This window comes from Poecile atricapillus, chromosome 10 (assembly GCF_030490865.1).
Source record: "Poecile atricapillus isolate bPoeAtr1 chromosome 10, bPoeAtr1.hap1, whole genome shotgun sequence".
In the NCBI taxonomy this organism is placed as follows: Eukaryota; Metazoa; Chordata; class Aves; order Passeriformes; family Paridae; genus Poecile; species Poecile atricapillus.
The window spans coordinates 19,542,465-19,556,794 of record NC_081258.1 but is presented as its reverse complement, the minus strand read 5'-3'; the positions used below and the strand labels follow the sequence as shown (position 1 = coordinate 19,556,794).

General features: G+C 56.1%; 2 protein-coding genes across 5 annotated transcripts in view; one reads left to right on the top strand and one right to left on the bottom strand.

Moving 5' to 3' along the window:
- Nucleotides 1-7,452, top strand: part of GSE1 (Gse1 coiled-coil protein) — a 99,809-nt gene extending 92,357 nt beyond the window's left edge. For 2 of the 4 annotated variants that reach the window (XM_058845882.1, XM_058845883.1), the window contains exons 10-17: nucleotides 712-1,292; nucleotides 1,839-1,951; nucleotides 2,427-2,697; nucleotides 2,801-2,923; nucleotides 3,029-3,397; nucleotides 4,305-4,580; nucleotides 4,953-5,056; nucleotides 6,604-7,452. In XM_058845882.1, coding sequence (XP_058701865.1) covers nucleotides 712-1,292; nucleotides 1,839-1,951; nucleotides 2,427-2,697; nucleotides 2,801-2,923; nucleotides 3,029-3,397; nucleotides 4,305-4,580; nucleotides 4,953-5,056; nucleotides 6,604-6,738 — 1,972 coding nt within the window. In that variant the 3' untranslated portion in view covers nucleotides 6,739-7,452. The remainder of the gene's footprint in view (nucleotides 1-711; nucleotides 1,293-1,838; nucleotides 1,952-2,426; nucleotides 2,698-2,800; nucleotides 2,924-3,028; nucleotides 3,398-4,304; nucleotides 4,581-4,952; nucleotides 5,057-6,603) is intronic. The other 2 variants (XM_058845885.1, XM_058845884.1) reach the window with 1 other exon arrangement.
- Nucleotides 7,453-10,444: 2,992 nt separating this feature from the next.
- Nucleotides 10,445-14,330, bottom strand: GINS2 (GINS complex subunit 2). The gene is made up of 5 exons (XM_058846034.1): nucleotides 14,132-14,330; nucleotides 13,260-13,374; nucleotides 12,501-12,600; nucleotides 11,296-11,422; nucleotides 10,445-10,853 (listed from the first exon to the last, which is right to left on the bottom strand). The coding sequence occupies exons 1-5, from the start codon at nucleotides 14,219-14,221 to the stop codon at nucleotides 10,728-10,730; spliced, it is 558 nt and encodes a 185-aa protein (XP_058702017.1). The 5' UTR covers nucleotides 14,222-14,330; the 3' UTR covers nucleotides 10,445-10,727.

Here is a 14,330-nt window from a genome sequence, read left to right as displayed (position 1 = left end):
GATTAGCGCGGCTCATCGAGGATAATAAGGAGCGGATCACGGGGCGGCACAAAGGCGAGCGCCCGCCGCAGGCTCCCTTCCCCATCCTCTCCTCCCACCCCAAACCAGAGAGGAGACAGCAAGGTCACCCCCAAACACCTGCAGCCGGGGATATTCCATCCCCATCCTTTTCCCACATCCAGCGGGGCGGGAGAGGGGTGGATCCCGGGGGGCAGGCGGTGCTCCCCACCGCTGGTGACTCCATGGCTGAGCTGAACCTGCTGCTCTGCATGCAGAGCTCCGGGGCGCTGGAGCGGAAAAGTGTTAAATGCACAGCTTGGGCACATGAAATATTTATCCCACAAACGGGCTGGCTCCGGCTCTGGCTGTCAGAGGAGGGCTGCACTGGGGTGCTGCCCTCGCCACTGGGCTCTGCCAGGACTGGTGGCTCTCTTGTCCCCACACAGGGGTCAGCGCTGGGGTCTCCAGCCCAGCGCTCCTGGGATGCAGCCGCATCCCTGCCCGTCCTGCCCATGCACAGCCCTAACTCTGCCCCCATCCATCAGGATTGTGGCATGGAGGGGACAAGTGTGGCAGCCCCACGTGCACAAACTCCTCTGGGTGTTCCTGACAGGCGCGTTTCTCCCCAAAATCCCCCGGGGCTGGAGCGCTGCCAGCTCTCCGGTAGCAGTGCCAGCTCCTCACCTCCCCGGTGCTCTCCTCTCCCCGCAGGTTGGGATCGAGCCGCCACGAGCCGAGCAGCCGGGAGCCAGGGCAGCACTTTGGGGGGCCCCCACCCCTCATCTCCCCCAAACCTCAGCACCACCCCGTCACCACGTCCCTCTGGAACCCCGTCTCGCTGATGGAGAGCCCCCCCGACCCTCCCCGGCGCCTCCCCGAGCCCCACGCCCTCCACAGCCACCCAGCGCCCTTCGAGCCCGGCCGCCAGGGCATCCCGCTGGTCAAGGTGGAGAGGGTCTTCTGCCCGGAGAAGCTGGAGGAGGGCCCGAGGAAGAGGGATGCTCTGGAGAAATACCCCCCGGGACGGGAGCCCGGCGCCCCGGAGCACGGGGCCTTCACCCACACCCCCTTCCTAGCTGAGCTGGAAAAATCCACTCAGAGCATCCTGAGCCAGCAGAGAGCCCCGGCCACCCCGTTCCCCGAGGCCACCAAGCCCAGCTCGCCCTACCGGCCCCCCCAGCCCCGTGCCCAGGACCCCATGTACATCTACGACGAGTTCGTGCAGCAGCACCGCAGGCTGGTCAGCAAACTGGACCTGGAGGAGCGGCGGCGGCGGGAGGCCCGTGAGAAAGGTGAGGGACGGGGGGTGTCCCCTCCTGGCACCGGGACATGGCCGGGGGTCTCCCAGGGATGCCGACGTTCCCGCATCCGAGCGGTTCGGTAAACCCTGCGCTCCAGACATGCCCGATGAATAAATGATGAACTGGAGCTAATAAGAGGGTTTTAAATATTGATGGGGCTGCTGGAGTGGGGATGAGAACAGCGGTGAGGAGGAGATGGAGAGCTGAGAGGGGCTGGAATTGCTGTCCCCACTCCAGTGGGATGGGGGCTCAGCCACAGCCTCCCCAGCCTGTGCCCCATTGAGCCCCTGCCACCCATCCCACAGCGATGCCAGGAGGATATGCAGGGATGGGTGACGCCCTCCGAGGTCCCAAAGGTGTTGGAGAGGGGTCAGGGCTCCCCTCACCCTGCTGGGCCCCGTGTTGGATCCACATCACTCTTTGACATCCCACCCTGCTGCACGGCCCTCCCCAGTGGAGTTCCCCAGAAGATTCCCTGGGGTCCCAGCAGGTCCCCAAGGTGTCCCCAGCCTCACGCCAGCCTCTCCCCACCCCCAGGGTACTACTATGACCTGGATGACTCCTGTGATGACAGTGACGAGGAGGAGGTGCGGGCCCATCTCCGCTGCGTGGCTGAGCAGCCCCCGCTGAAGCTGGACACGTCCTCTGAGGTACTGGTGGCACCCCCTGTCCCCTCCCTGTCCCCTCCCTGTCCCCTCCCTGTCCCCTGGGGGAGCAGCCCCTCCATTACACCAGTTCCCAGTGCCCAATACAGCCACCATCCCCACGTGTCTGCAGAGGCACCAGGGGCTTAGAGATGGGGGTGATGAGGATGGGGATGGAAATGGGGATGGAGGGAAGGATGGGCATTGGAACGGGAATGGAGGTGGGATGAGGATGGGGATGGGAACAGGAATTAAAATGAGGATGAGATTAGGGATGGGGAATGGGGATGGGAATGGGAATGGAGATGGGAACAGGAATGAAAATGAGGATTGGGGGAATGGGGATGAGAATGGGGGTGGGAATAGAGATGGGGATTGCAACAGGGATGAGGGTGAGAATGAGGATGGGAATTGCCAGTGGCATGGGGATGAAGACAAGGATGGGGGATGACCCTGCTCTGCTTTCCCCCTGGTCACCCAGAAGCTGGAGTTCCTGCAGCTCTTCGGCCTCACCACGCAGCAGCAGAAGGAGGAACTGCTGAGCCAGAAGCGGCGCAAGCGCCGGCGGATGCTGCGGGAGCGGAGCCCCTCTCCGCCCACGGTGCAGAACAAGCGCCGCACGCCCTCCCCGCGCCTCCCGCTCTCCACCCGCTACAGCCCCGACGAGATGAACAACAGCCCCAACTTCGAGGAGAAGAAGCGCTTCCTCACCATCTTCAACCTCACGCACATCAGCGCCGAGAAGAGGAAAGGTAACAGCCATGGCCCGCGCAGGCTCGGGTTTGGGGGTGCCCTGGGGGACCTGCCTGGGGCCCTGAGCTTGCTCTGCTGAGCAGAGGCTACACTAAACCTCAGCTTCCCATGCCGCAGACAAGGAGAAGCTGGTGGAGATGCTCCAGGCCATGAAGCAGAAGACCACGCCGGCCGCCGTGGTGGTGAAGAGCTCCCCGCGGGACAGCCCCGGTGCCCCCAGCACTGGTAAGCGCCCCGAGTCCTTCCCTGGGTGTTGGGCTGTGGGGCACGGCTTTGCCTCGAGGGGAGCACGGACTCCAGCTGTGCCAACTGCTGCTCCTCTTCCCAAAGAGCCTCCGGTGCCGCCGCTCCTGCTGGACCTGGATAAACCCGTGGGCATCGCCGTCTCCGTGCCTGAGGTGCCGAAGGCGGCGGAAGCCTCCAGGTTAGAGCAGCTGAGAGCCCAGGAGCCAGCCAGGCCCAAGGAGTCGGGCACGGCGCCGGAGAAGCCCCGGCTGAGTGACGGGCACCCCGGGAAGAAGGCTCTGAGCATCCTCAGCTACGTCAGGGGTCCCCTCCCCAAGGACATCCCGGTGCCGCTGTCCCACAGCATGAACGGCAAGAGCAAGCCCTGGGAACCCTTCATTGCCGAGGAATTTGCCCACCAGTTCCATGAGTCGGTGCTGCAGTCCACGCAGAAGGCGCTGCAGAAGCACAAAGGTAACGGGAAGTTGTTGGGAATCGCTGTTTTAAAGCCACTTAAAGAATCACCAGCGGAACCAGGTTTAGGGTAAAACCAGCATCACAACAAAGTTCTTTGGCAAGGTTCACTCTCCTGTTTATTAGATGGTTAAAGCACTGTGAGGAAAAGCAAACCAAAATCCAAAGTCAATAAATAAACCCCCAAATAATTTGTGTGGAGGAGGGGGAAAGGGTAAGGACAAAAAGAAGGGGGACACCCTCGAGTCACAAGTTCAGAGCAGACCCCTGTGCTAAACTGAGCCTGGGCTTGATCAACAGGTTATGTTTAAAGGCCCAGCAGCATTTAACTTAACAGCATTTAAACTTAATTGATAACTTAAGCAATTTAGCTAGGGATTCATATGGAATTTACTATACCACACTGCAATAACTTCCTTACAGGCCTCACTTAAAAATCTGAAGTGCTTAAGAATCCAGGAAAGTAAGATTTTGCACTGAGTGCCACATTGAGCCCTTCTTGAGCCCCTCCAGGGGTGGGGACTCCACCAGCTCTCAGGGCAGCTCCTCCCAGTGTTTGACAGCCCTGCCAATGAAGAAATTCTCCCTGATGCCCATAAAAAGCAGCAGGGATGCAGGGAGCTGGTTGGGTACTGGGATATCACCCCCTTGTCCCCCCACAGGGGTTTGGCACTGGCAACCTCATTGCTGGAACATCCCATGAGCTCATTGCTGAAGCTAAAAATTAGGGATAATACAGCTGCAAAGCCTCCAAACTCACTCAGCTGAGTGATTGAAATAAAGAAAGAATACAAGGAGTGATAAAAACCCCCAGAAGATGCTGTAAACCCCCGAAAAGTCTGGGAAAGGGTGGAATGAATGCCTTGAAGGGTCCGTGGGGAGTGGGGCTGACTGTGGCTGCCCACAGGGGGGACGGCGGCGCTGACGGCGGAGCAGAACCACAAACTGGACACCTCCATCCACTACAACATCCCGGAGCTGCAGGCGTCCACCCGCCTGGCCGGGCCCCCGCACAACGGCACGGCCGAGGGGCCGCTCCGGCCACTGCCCCCCCTGGCCCGGGACTCCGCCTCCGAGGATGAGGAGGAGGAGGAGGAAGAGGAGGAAGAAGAGGAAGATTACCCCAGGCCCAAGTGGCAAGGGATCGAGGCAATTTTTGAAGCTTACCAGGAACATATAGAAGGTAAGGGGGTGCAGGGTGTTGGGCAGGGAGGGTGAAATGCCAATTTCTGGTTTGGTTTCCCCTGGGAGGTGTCACTGATTCCTGCTGGGGTGGGCTGGGGAAGCACTGGGGGATCTCCAGCAATGCAGGAGCAGCATGAAAGCAACAGGCAGTGTTGCTGTTTTTGCAAAACATGATGTATGCATGAAAAATAGAGATATTCACAGCTGCTCAGTGTCCTCCCAGTGGGACCTAAAGGTTCCCCACAGGCAGTGACAGGGTTGGGAATGCTCTGGGATGCTGGGGGCAGTCAGAGCAGGGCTGGCCCCCTCTGTGGGTGGTGCATGGAGCCAGAGGAGCTGGTGCTCAGCCCTTTTCCTTTGGATGTTGCAGAACAAAACCTGGAGCGCCAGGTGCTGCAGACGCAGTGCCGGCGGCTGGAGGCGCAGCACTATACCCTGAGCCTGACAGCCGAGCAGCTGTCACACAGCATGGCGGTGAGTGGGCATGGGCACACGTCCCCTGGGCACCCAGCCCCTGGGCACTCATCCCCTGGGCACCCACACTCATCTTCTGGGCACCCACACTCATCCCCTGGGCACCCACACTCATCCCCTGGGCACCCACACTCATCTTCTGGGCACCCACACTCATCCCCTGGGTACCCACACTCATCCCCTGGGCACCCACACTCATCCCCTGGGCACCCAGCCCCTGGGCACTCATCCCCTGGGCACCCACACTCATCTCCTGGGCACCCACACTCATCCCCTGGGACCCCATCCCCTGGGCACCAGGCTCTGTGGGCACCCATCCCCTGTACACCCAGCCTTCCTGGGCACCCAGCCCTCCAAACTCTCAGTGTCCATTCCAGAAGTGCCCAAATTCTCAGTGCCCAAAATCTGTGTCCATTCCTACAGTGCCAAAACTCTGTCTCCATCCCTGCAGTGCCCAAACTGTCAATTCCCAGACTCTCAATGCCCATTTCCTACAGTGCCCAAACTCTCAAGTGTCCATTCCTACAATGCCCAAACTCTCAATGCCCAAACTCTCAATGCCCAAACTCTCAGTGTCCATTTCCTACAGTCCCCAAATTCTCAGTGCCCAAACTGTGTCCATTCCTACAGACCCCAAACTCTCAATGCCCATTCCCTGCAGTGCCCAAACTCTCAGTGTCCATTCCTACAGTGCCCAAACTCTCAATGCCCAAACTCTCAATGCCCATTTCCTACAGTCCCCAAGTTCTCAATGCCCAAACTCTCAGTGTCCATTCCTACAGTCCCCAAACTCTCAGTGCCCAAACTCTCAATTCCCAAATTCTCAATGTCCATTCCTACAGTCCCCAAACTCTCAATGCCCAAACTCTCAATGTCCATTCCTACAGTCCCCAAACTCTCAATGCCCAAACTCTCAGTGTCCATTCCTACAGTCCCCAAACTCTCAATGCCCAAACTCTCAATGTCCATTCCTACAGTCCCCAAACTCTCAGTGCCCAAACTCTCAATTCCCAAATTCTCAATGTCCAAACTCTCAGTGTCCATTCCTACAGTCGCCAAACTCTCAGTGCCCAAACTCTCAATGCCCAAACTCTCAGTGCCCAAACTCTCAGTGCCCAAACTCTCAATGCCCAAACTCTCAATGCCCAAACTCTCAATGCCCAAACTCTCAGTGCCCAAACTCTCAATGCCCAAACTCTCAATGCCCAAACTCTCAGTGCCCAAACTCTCAGTGCCCAAACTCTCAATGCCCAAACTCTCAGTGCCCAAACTCTCAATGCCCAAACTCTCAATGCCCAAACTCTCAATGCCCAAACCCTCAATGCCCAAACTCTCAGTGCCCAAACTCTCAATGCCCAAACTCTCAATGCCCAAACTCTCAATGCCCAAACTCTCAATGCCCCTTCCCTGCAGTGCCCAAACTCGGTGTCCATTCCTGCAGTGCCCCATCCACGCACTGCCCATTCCCTGCTGTATCCCATTCCCAGCCCATTCCCCAGCCCTTCCCTGCCCCGTGAGGTGCCTGCTGAGCCTTCCATTCCCCACAGGAGCTGAGGAGCCAGAAGCAGAAGATGGTGTCGGAGCGGGAGCGCCTGCAAGCGGAGCTGGATCACCTGCGGAAGTGCCTTGCCTTGCCTGCAATGCAGTGGTCTAGGGGTTATTTCAAGGGGTATCCCAGGTGACGCTCCTTGGGCCAGGCCGAACATATAGTCTAGAAATAATAATCTATTTTATTACCTTGAATATTTAATATTTTTCACTGGGAGGTTTGAAGCTAAAAAAAAAATAAAAAAATAAAATTAAAAAAAAAAAAACAAACAACCAAAAAAAAAAAAACAAAAACCACCACAAAAAAACGAACCACGACGAGAAAATCATTAATAATAAAAGGAAGAAAAGAGGAAAAAAAAAATAATAAAAATAGAGAAATAAATGGAGAATGTGCCATGCATGAAGCAAACGGGAGCCGGGAGGAGCTGGGAGCCCATCCCACAGCCAGCAGCCCCTGGCTTGTCCCCTCCTGTCCCCTCCTCCGGGGGCCACAGCTCTGAAGCCCTCCCCACTCCACCCACACTTTATAACGCTCATTTTTGTTGGTTCTTTGGGGTTTTTTCTAAAAAAAAAAAAAAAAAAGAAAGAAAAAAAGACAATGAAAGACTCCACCGACAACACTAAACCCGGCGGGGCCCCGGGGGCCGGGTGCTGCCGGACCCCGCTCCCAGCACGGCACCCCCAGCCCGGGGTTTCCCCTGGAAATGCACTTCGCTATCAAAAAATAAAGTCAATAAACTGGTTGAAGGTCCCTTTTTGTTCCTGGTTGGCGGGGAAGGGGCAGGGACACGCGTGGGGTCACTTTGTCACCCCCGGCTTTGGGATTGAACAGGTGGAAAAGAAAAGTTAAAAAAAAAAAAAAGGTGCTTCAGCCTTGTACTGTGTATATATATTAAAAAACGACAAAGTTTTGTATGTTTTTATTGCTTTAATTATTGTTATAAAAAGCTTGCCTTTTTTTTTAAGATGTTTCTGCTTTTTTTTTTCCTTTTTTTTCCCCCCCACCGCTCCTTCCCCCTCCCATTTTTATGTTCTTTCTAGTTTGTTTATTTTATCTTTTCCTTTTGGCAAAAGGATTAACTCGCTTTTAGTGTTTGTACTGCTGCTGGTCAGGCCAGAAAAGATACTGAAATGTTTTTAAAAAGAATTGAAACCCAGGAAAAATAAATCCCCTTTTCCACCGGGGCAGGTCCTGTCCCACCACCAGTCCCTCGGGAAGCTGAGCCCTTCCACGCTCCTGTGTGGGGGGTTTTTTTTAAAGTTTTTACCCTTTTTCTTCGCTTTCTGGGGCTTTTTCTGCTCCAGCTGGGTCGTCGTGGGTGTCACGGTGCCGGGTGGTGTCTGAGCCTTGCCCAGGCTCCGTCTGCCAAAGGAAAAATCCCAAGGAATTGCGCTGAGAGGGCGGAGGGTTGAGGGGTGGGTGGCACTGGGGTGTCCTTGTCCACCCCAAAAACACACCAAGACAATCAGAGCGGCTCTAGGGCAGTTTGGGCACGGGGAGAGGGGGTCCTGTGGGGTCTCTTGGTGGCACTTTGGGGACAATCCACGCGGAGCTGTGCCCGCAGGCGGGCAGGGATGTCCTGGTGCCACCAGGGTCAGGCTCGGTGCCATTTTGAGCCATTGCTAAAAACCAGCGCGTGCTCCTCTTCCCCTCCTCCGGGGGAACCTTTTTATTTGATTGTTATTTTTAAATTATTTATTAGAAATTGTTTTTAATTCGCCACGAGACCAGCTCACATCTCCGGGAAAAGGTGACCTCTGCTTCCTGCTTTAAATTCCCTCGTTGCACTGGCAAAGGAAAGCATTAACCCCCCCTACAACCCCCCTGCTCCCTGCTCTCTCATTGGCTTCACCAAATAAAAAACGCTGGGAAAGATTAAAAAGCAGAATGCCCTTGTGACAGAAATTAGTTTAATCTTTTTTAAATCCCCAATTGCCTCGCCAGCCTCTGGCCTCGCCGCTGCCAACTCCAGGCTTCGAAGGGAATTTTAACACGGCAAAATTCGCTCCTTGCCCTGCTCCTTTCCCTTCCTGTGTGCCCTGGCAGAGGGAGGGGGAAGAAGGCAGGGATGGAAAATCATTGGCAATTTATCCCTCGCCGTGCTGAGGAGCCTGGCTGGGATGCAGCCTGGCTTTGTAGCAGCTCCTGTGCTGACTTTCCCTCCTCACCAGCCTGGATTCAGGGGTTTTGGGCTGATTTTCCCCCCGCCCCAGGCTTGTGGTGAGCATTTGTGTCTGTGCAGAATTGCTGGAGCAGCTGTGCCAGAGCCTGGGAGGGCTGGGAGGAAGGAGAGGAAAGCAAAGCCTGCTGGGGGCAGGTTGGATGCTGTGAAAGAAAACAAAAAAAAAAACCCAAAAAAGGATAAAAACCCAACCCTAAACATGTTCAAAGTGTACTATGTTGGAATTAATTGTAATGTAATATATTATTTGTTGAATGTAGTAATTAGGTATTTATGAATATATTGCTGTAATTCCTGAAAACATCCCCCCCAAAAAAAAACCCCAAAATAAACTCTTCCACAACGACAGCAAGGAATCCTTTCTCCGTGGGGAGCGCATCCCCAGCCCTGCTCCGAGCATTCCCGGCAGCTCCTGCCATCATTCCTGCCATCCTTCCCGCTGTGCCATCCCTTGGGGCACAGCCCAGGCTGGCAGGGCACAGATGGCAGCGGGAGCCCTGCCCAGATGCTCGGGGAAGGGCAGCGCTGCCAGCCTGGCACCCTCGGGCACCGGGAATAATTATAATTACAGCTGCCATCAGCACAGCCCTGCTCCGGCTGGATCCTGCCTGGATCCTGCCCGGATCCTGCCCTGGATCGTGCCTGGATCCTGCTCTGGATCCAGCCTGAATCATGCCTGGATCCTGTCCGAATTCTGCCCTAGATCCTGCCTTGATCCTGCCTGGATCCAGCCTGAATCATGCCTGGATCCTGCCTTGATCCTGCTCAGGATCCTGCCTTGATCCCAGCTGGATCTTGCCTTGGATCCTGTCTGGATTCTGCCCTAGATCCTGCCTGGATCCAGCCTTGATCCTGCCCCGGATTCAGCCTGGATCCTGCCCTGGATTCAGCCTGGATCCTGCCCTGGATTCAGCCTGGATCCTGCCTAGATCCCAGCTAGATCCTGCCCTGGATCCTGCCTTGATCCCAGCTGGATCCTGCCCTGGATCCTGCCTTGATCCCAGCTGGATCCTGCTCTGGATCCAGCCTGAATCATGCCTGGATCCTGTCCGAATTCTGCCCTAGATCCTGCCTTGATCCTGCCTGGATCCAGCCTGAATCATGCCTGGATCCTGCCTTGATCCCAGCTGGATCTTGCCTTGGATCCTGTCTGGATTCTGCCCTAGATCCTGCCTGGATCCAGCCTTGATCCTGCCCTGGATTCAGCCTGGATCCTGCCTAGATCCCAGATAGATCCTGCTCTGGATCCTGCCTTGATCCCACCTCAATCCTGCCTGGATTCTGCCTTGATCCAGCCTGGCTCCTGCCCTTTCCTGTCGCTCTGCCGCAGGGAAACAGGGCTGGAGCCAAAGGAGGGAGCTGCAGGATTTTCCAAGCATTGTTTGTGACACAGCCCAGGATTAATTTGATGCCGTTCTTCAGCTGCAATTATTTTTTTTTTTTTTTATTATCGTTATTTTTTTTTTTTTTACAGACAGTTTCAGATTAAAACCCCAAATATTACAAAAACAAAGATGGATGACATTCTGGTATTTCCCCACAGCCTGGTATCTGAGAGGGAAAACCATTTTCTTTTGTCCTTCTCCAAAGAGCAGATGGATCTGCTTCCCAGCTGATCTCCCCAGCAGACACCTCATTGCCAGCACATCTTCCCTTCTTTTTTTTTTTTTTTTTCCCCAAGGCTCTAAGAAAATCCATGGAAGCACCGCCTCGAAATTTATGGCTTTCAAGGCAGCGTGTGGCCTGTGCTGCCCTCAGAAGTTCCCTCGCTGAAGTACAACCCGAGAGATCCGCCCAGCGAGTCACCGCCTGCACCGAGGGATGCTCCGGCAGCTCCGGAGCGATTCCCAGCCGGCCCCGAGGGGAATGTGGGGCCGGGAGGTCCCTGCAGGGAGGTGGGAGCTGGCCAGATGAAGCAGCTCCTTCCCAGCTCCCTGTCAGAAATCCTGGGAGTGGGAGCTCTCGCCAGGCTGGAGGTTAGTGCGGAGCTTGTACATGTGGTCCAAGGCTTGGGTAAGGAAAGTCCCGGTGCTGTTGATCTCCATCAGGGTTAAGTTATCCAGCTAAAAGGGGAGAGAACAGGATCTGGGAAGACAAGGTAGATGGGAAGCAGCTCACAGCCCACAGCTCCCTTTGGTGACACCCCAAGGGACTGACCCAGCTGCCAGCCATGTCAAGAGAAGCACCCCTGCACCTCCTCAGGAGCATTCCCCATTCCTGGAAGTGTTCAAGGACAGGCTGGATGAGGCCTGGAGCTGCCTGCTCTAGTGGAAGGTGTGGAACGAGACCTTTAGGAGCCAACCCAAACCATTCCACGACTGCTTCCCACAAGGAGCTGCCGCTGCCCCACGATGTCCAACACACACACACAGCTCCAGCTCCACAGTGACGCACCCACAACCCAGGACAAGCATGCCCCAAGCCAGCCTTTTCCCAGCAGCTCATCCCTCACCCCTCAGCACCCCGGGGCAGCTGGATCCCTGCTGGGATGAGGCCCTGGCACACCTTGGCGTGAGCCTCCTGCTGCCGCACGAAGCTGTCGGCGGACAGGCGCAGCTTGGCCATGCGCGTGTCCCACGTGTCCTTCACCAGCGTCCGGATCTCGTCCGCTCTGGGGATGTTGTCAGAGGCACTGGGACAGGGGAAGGAAAGGCAGGCTCAGAGCAGGCTCAGAGGGGTGTGTGGTTATGTCACCATCGAGTGCTTTATGTCACTGACTGCTGCTGTCACCATCTCACCCCTCCCCGAGGCGCTCTCAGGGCGGTTTGCTAAAAACCTGCGACTTCACATGAAAATCCTCTCTGCTCCTGGTCCTGCTGGGATTTCTGGGATGGTTTCTTTCCCCAGGAATGCCCGGCTTCAATGCAGCAGCTGGTTGTCACTAGAATCCTTCTGTTCTTTAATTGCCCAGCTGGTATGAGGTGCACAGAGGGCTCCAAATCTGGCCAAAGTCATGGCCAGCCAGGGAATCCAAGGGCTCAGGCATGATGAAATCCCCGGCTCAGGGCTCCATCAGGGAGAATTAAGCTGGAAAGGCTGGATGGGATGTACCACATCACCCCATTAAGGCCATTCAGCGCTGCCACAAGGAGCTGGGAGACGCGATGGATGCGCACGGACAGAGCTGTCAGGGCTGCTGGAGCGTGCTGGGAAGGAGCAGCACGCCAGGAGCCTCCTCTCCAGAGGAAAATCCAGAGCTGGAATGCCCACCCTGCTTAATCGAGGGCTTAAAAAGTCAGCAGAGCCCTCGCTGAGACAAATACCAGCCAGCACATTTTACAAGTGAAATGCCTCAGCAGGCAGGAGCTCAGGCTCGGAATATCCCCGGCCTCCTGCTTCCCAGGCTGAGGGGAGAGGAGCTTTCCTCCTGAAGGAGAGCCAAGGAAGAAGCCTGGAGGCTTGAGGCTGCTGAACAGATTGCAGCCGTGGAACGTGTTGCGGATCCTCCAGGCCTCCACGCTGAGCTGCTGCTCAATAAAGCGGCACAGCCCCAATTACGAGGCCACGGAACAAACGATCCCCAAGTTCCTGAGAGGCAGAGTTACCATGAGGGAAGTGCTGCCGCGAAATCTTGGCAGGCTGAGGGATAAAGCTCCCTCAACTCTCCCTTTCCCCACCGCCCTCCGGGGCTGATGCCAAACAAAGCTTGAAAAATCGTCCGTGCTGGCACGAAGTGGGGTGGAAAATGGCCCGGCTCAGCTCCTACTCACTAGTTCAGCAGCAGCTTGGTGAGTTCCATGTAGTAGGGACTGGGCATCGGAGTGAAGGTGTCCTCTTTCCGCTCCTGATCCCGGATTTCCTCCAGTTTCCCTAAAATACAAGCAGGGATGCTCAGGTTTTGCCTGGCCTCCAGTGCTCCAGCCGTGGTTTTCCCCCTCCCCAGGAAAAGCCACGTTGTTTCTGTAGGATCAGCTCAGTGTCCAAGCCTCCAAAGATGTGAGGGCAGGAAAAGGCTCCTGTGAGGAGGCACAGGGGACATGGACACCTCCAAGGTCTCACTCCTCACAGAGATTTTCCCAGGGAATTTGAGACAGGATGAGAGGAAACAGCCTCAAGTTTTTTCCAGGGGAGGTTCAGCTTGGACATCAGAAGGAATTCCTGGACTGGACGGGTGATTAAACACTGGTAGGAGCTGCCCAGGGAGGTTGGGGCTCCCCACCCCTGGAGGTGCCCAAGCAATGGCTGGATGTGGCACTCAGTGCTCTGGGCACAAGTTGGACTTGATAAGGTTGGAGGTCTTTTCCAGCCTAAAAATTCTGGCATTCTGTGATCCAAAGTCCCTAAAGCTTTTTCTGACCAAGCCTCACCACCCTCAGAGTAAATAAAGGATTCCTGTGGTGGAACGTGAGATCCTTCTCTCTCAGTTCCTTTGTGTTTTTGAATTAAGCTCCCCACCAATGGTGAAAAATGGATTATTTTGAATTTTATGTTTCCACTGCACCCACTGAAGTCAGAGCCTCCATCCTCACCAACATCCATCCATTCTGGGGGAATGAGCCGACACTTCTGCCTCTGCTTCAGATTAATGGCCAACCACACAGGCACCTCCACTGGCAAACCGGGATTGAAGGGGCCCAGATCTCCCTGGAAAACAAATTAAGGATGAGAGGCAGGCAACAAGCAGAGCTTGGACTGCACAGAACTTGTCAGCTAATGTGGTGAGAGTTTCCAGAGGATTTGGAAAAGCCTGACTCAAACACTTGATCCTGCATTTCCTCCTCTCACATCCCAGAATTCTTGCTCTCAGACTTTTCCTTATCTCCCTCGAGAAGGAATAATCAATTCATTTTTCCAGTTTCCAGTGCATTTGCTATTTCAAGGTGTTTCACAGGAGTTACAGCCACAAATCCCATCTCCCTGGACACGCAGTCTCAGGGGTCACCCTGAGGGCTCCCCGGGTTCTGCTCAGCACCAGGACTGCCGGACACTCCCAGCCAGGACTCGGGGGCTGCACAAACCCTAAAAAAGTGGGGGACAGCACAGCCCCCTCCCAATCCTCCTGGGGGACTGCACTGCCTCTTCCCCCAACCCGGTTCCCCCTGTGCCTGTCATTCCCCATTCCCTTCATCCCAAATCCATCCCGACCCTTCCCCATCTCTTCCTCCTGTCCCCAAATACCCCAGACCCATCCCAGCTCCTCTCCCTGATCCCCCCCAGCTCCTGCACCTCAATCCCAATCCCTTAACCCCAATTCCCAGACCTGATCCCCCGTTCCTGCCCCCAAGACCCACCCGGACCCTGCCCTGCCCCATAATCCCCCCCAGATTGTCCCCGGTCACCCCCAGCGGTGCTTTGGGGTTCCAGTCCCTGTCCCTGCCCAGCCCGGCCCGGGCCCGCCGACCCCGATCAGGTGAATCCGGTCCAGGCTGAAGTTGGGCACGATCGTCACCAGCTCCTTCTCGGCCAGGAACTCCACCTCGGCCGGTTCCATGGGCCCGCGGGAGCCGAACCGGGACCGCACCGGGATCGGACCGGGATCGGACCGGGACCGCACCGGGATCGCACCGGTATCGGGCCGGGATCAGACCGGGATCGGACCG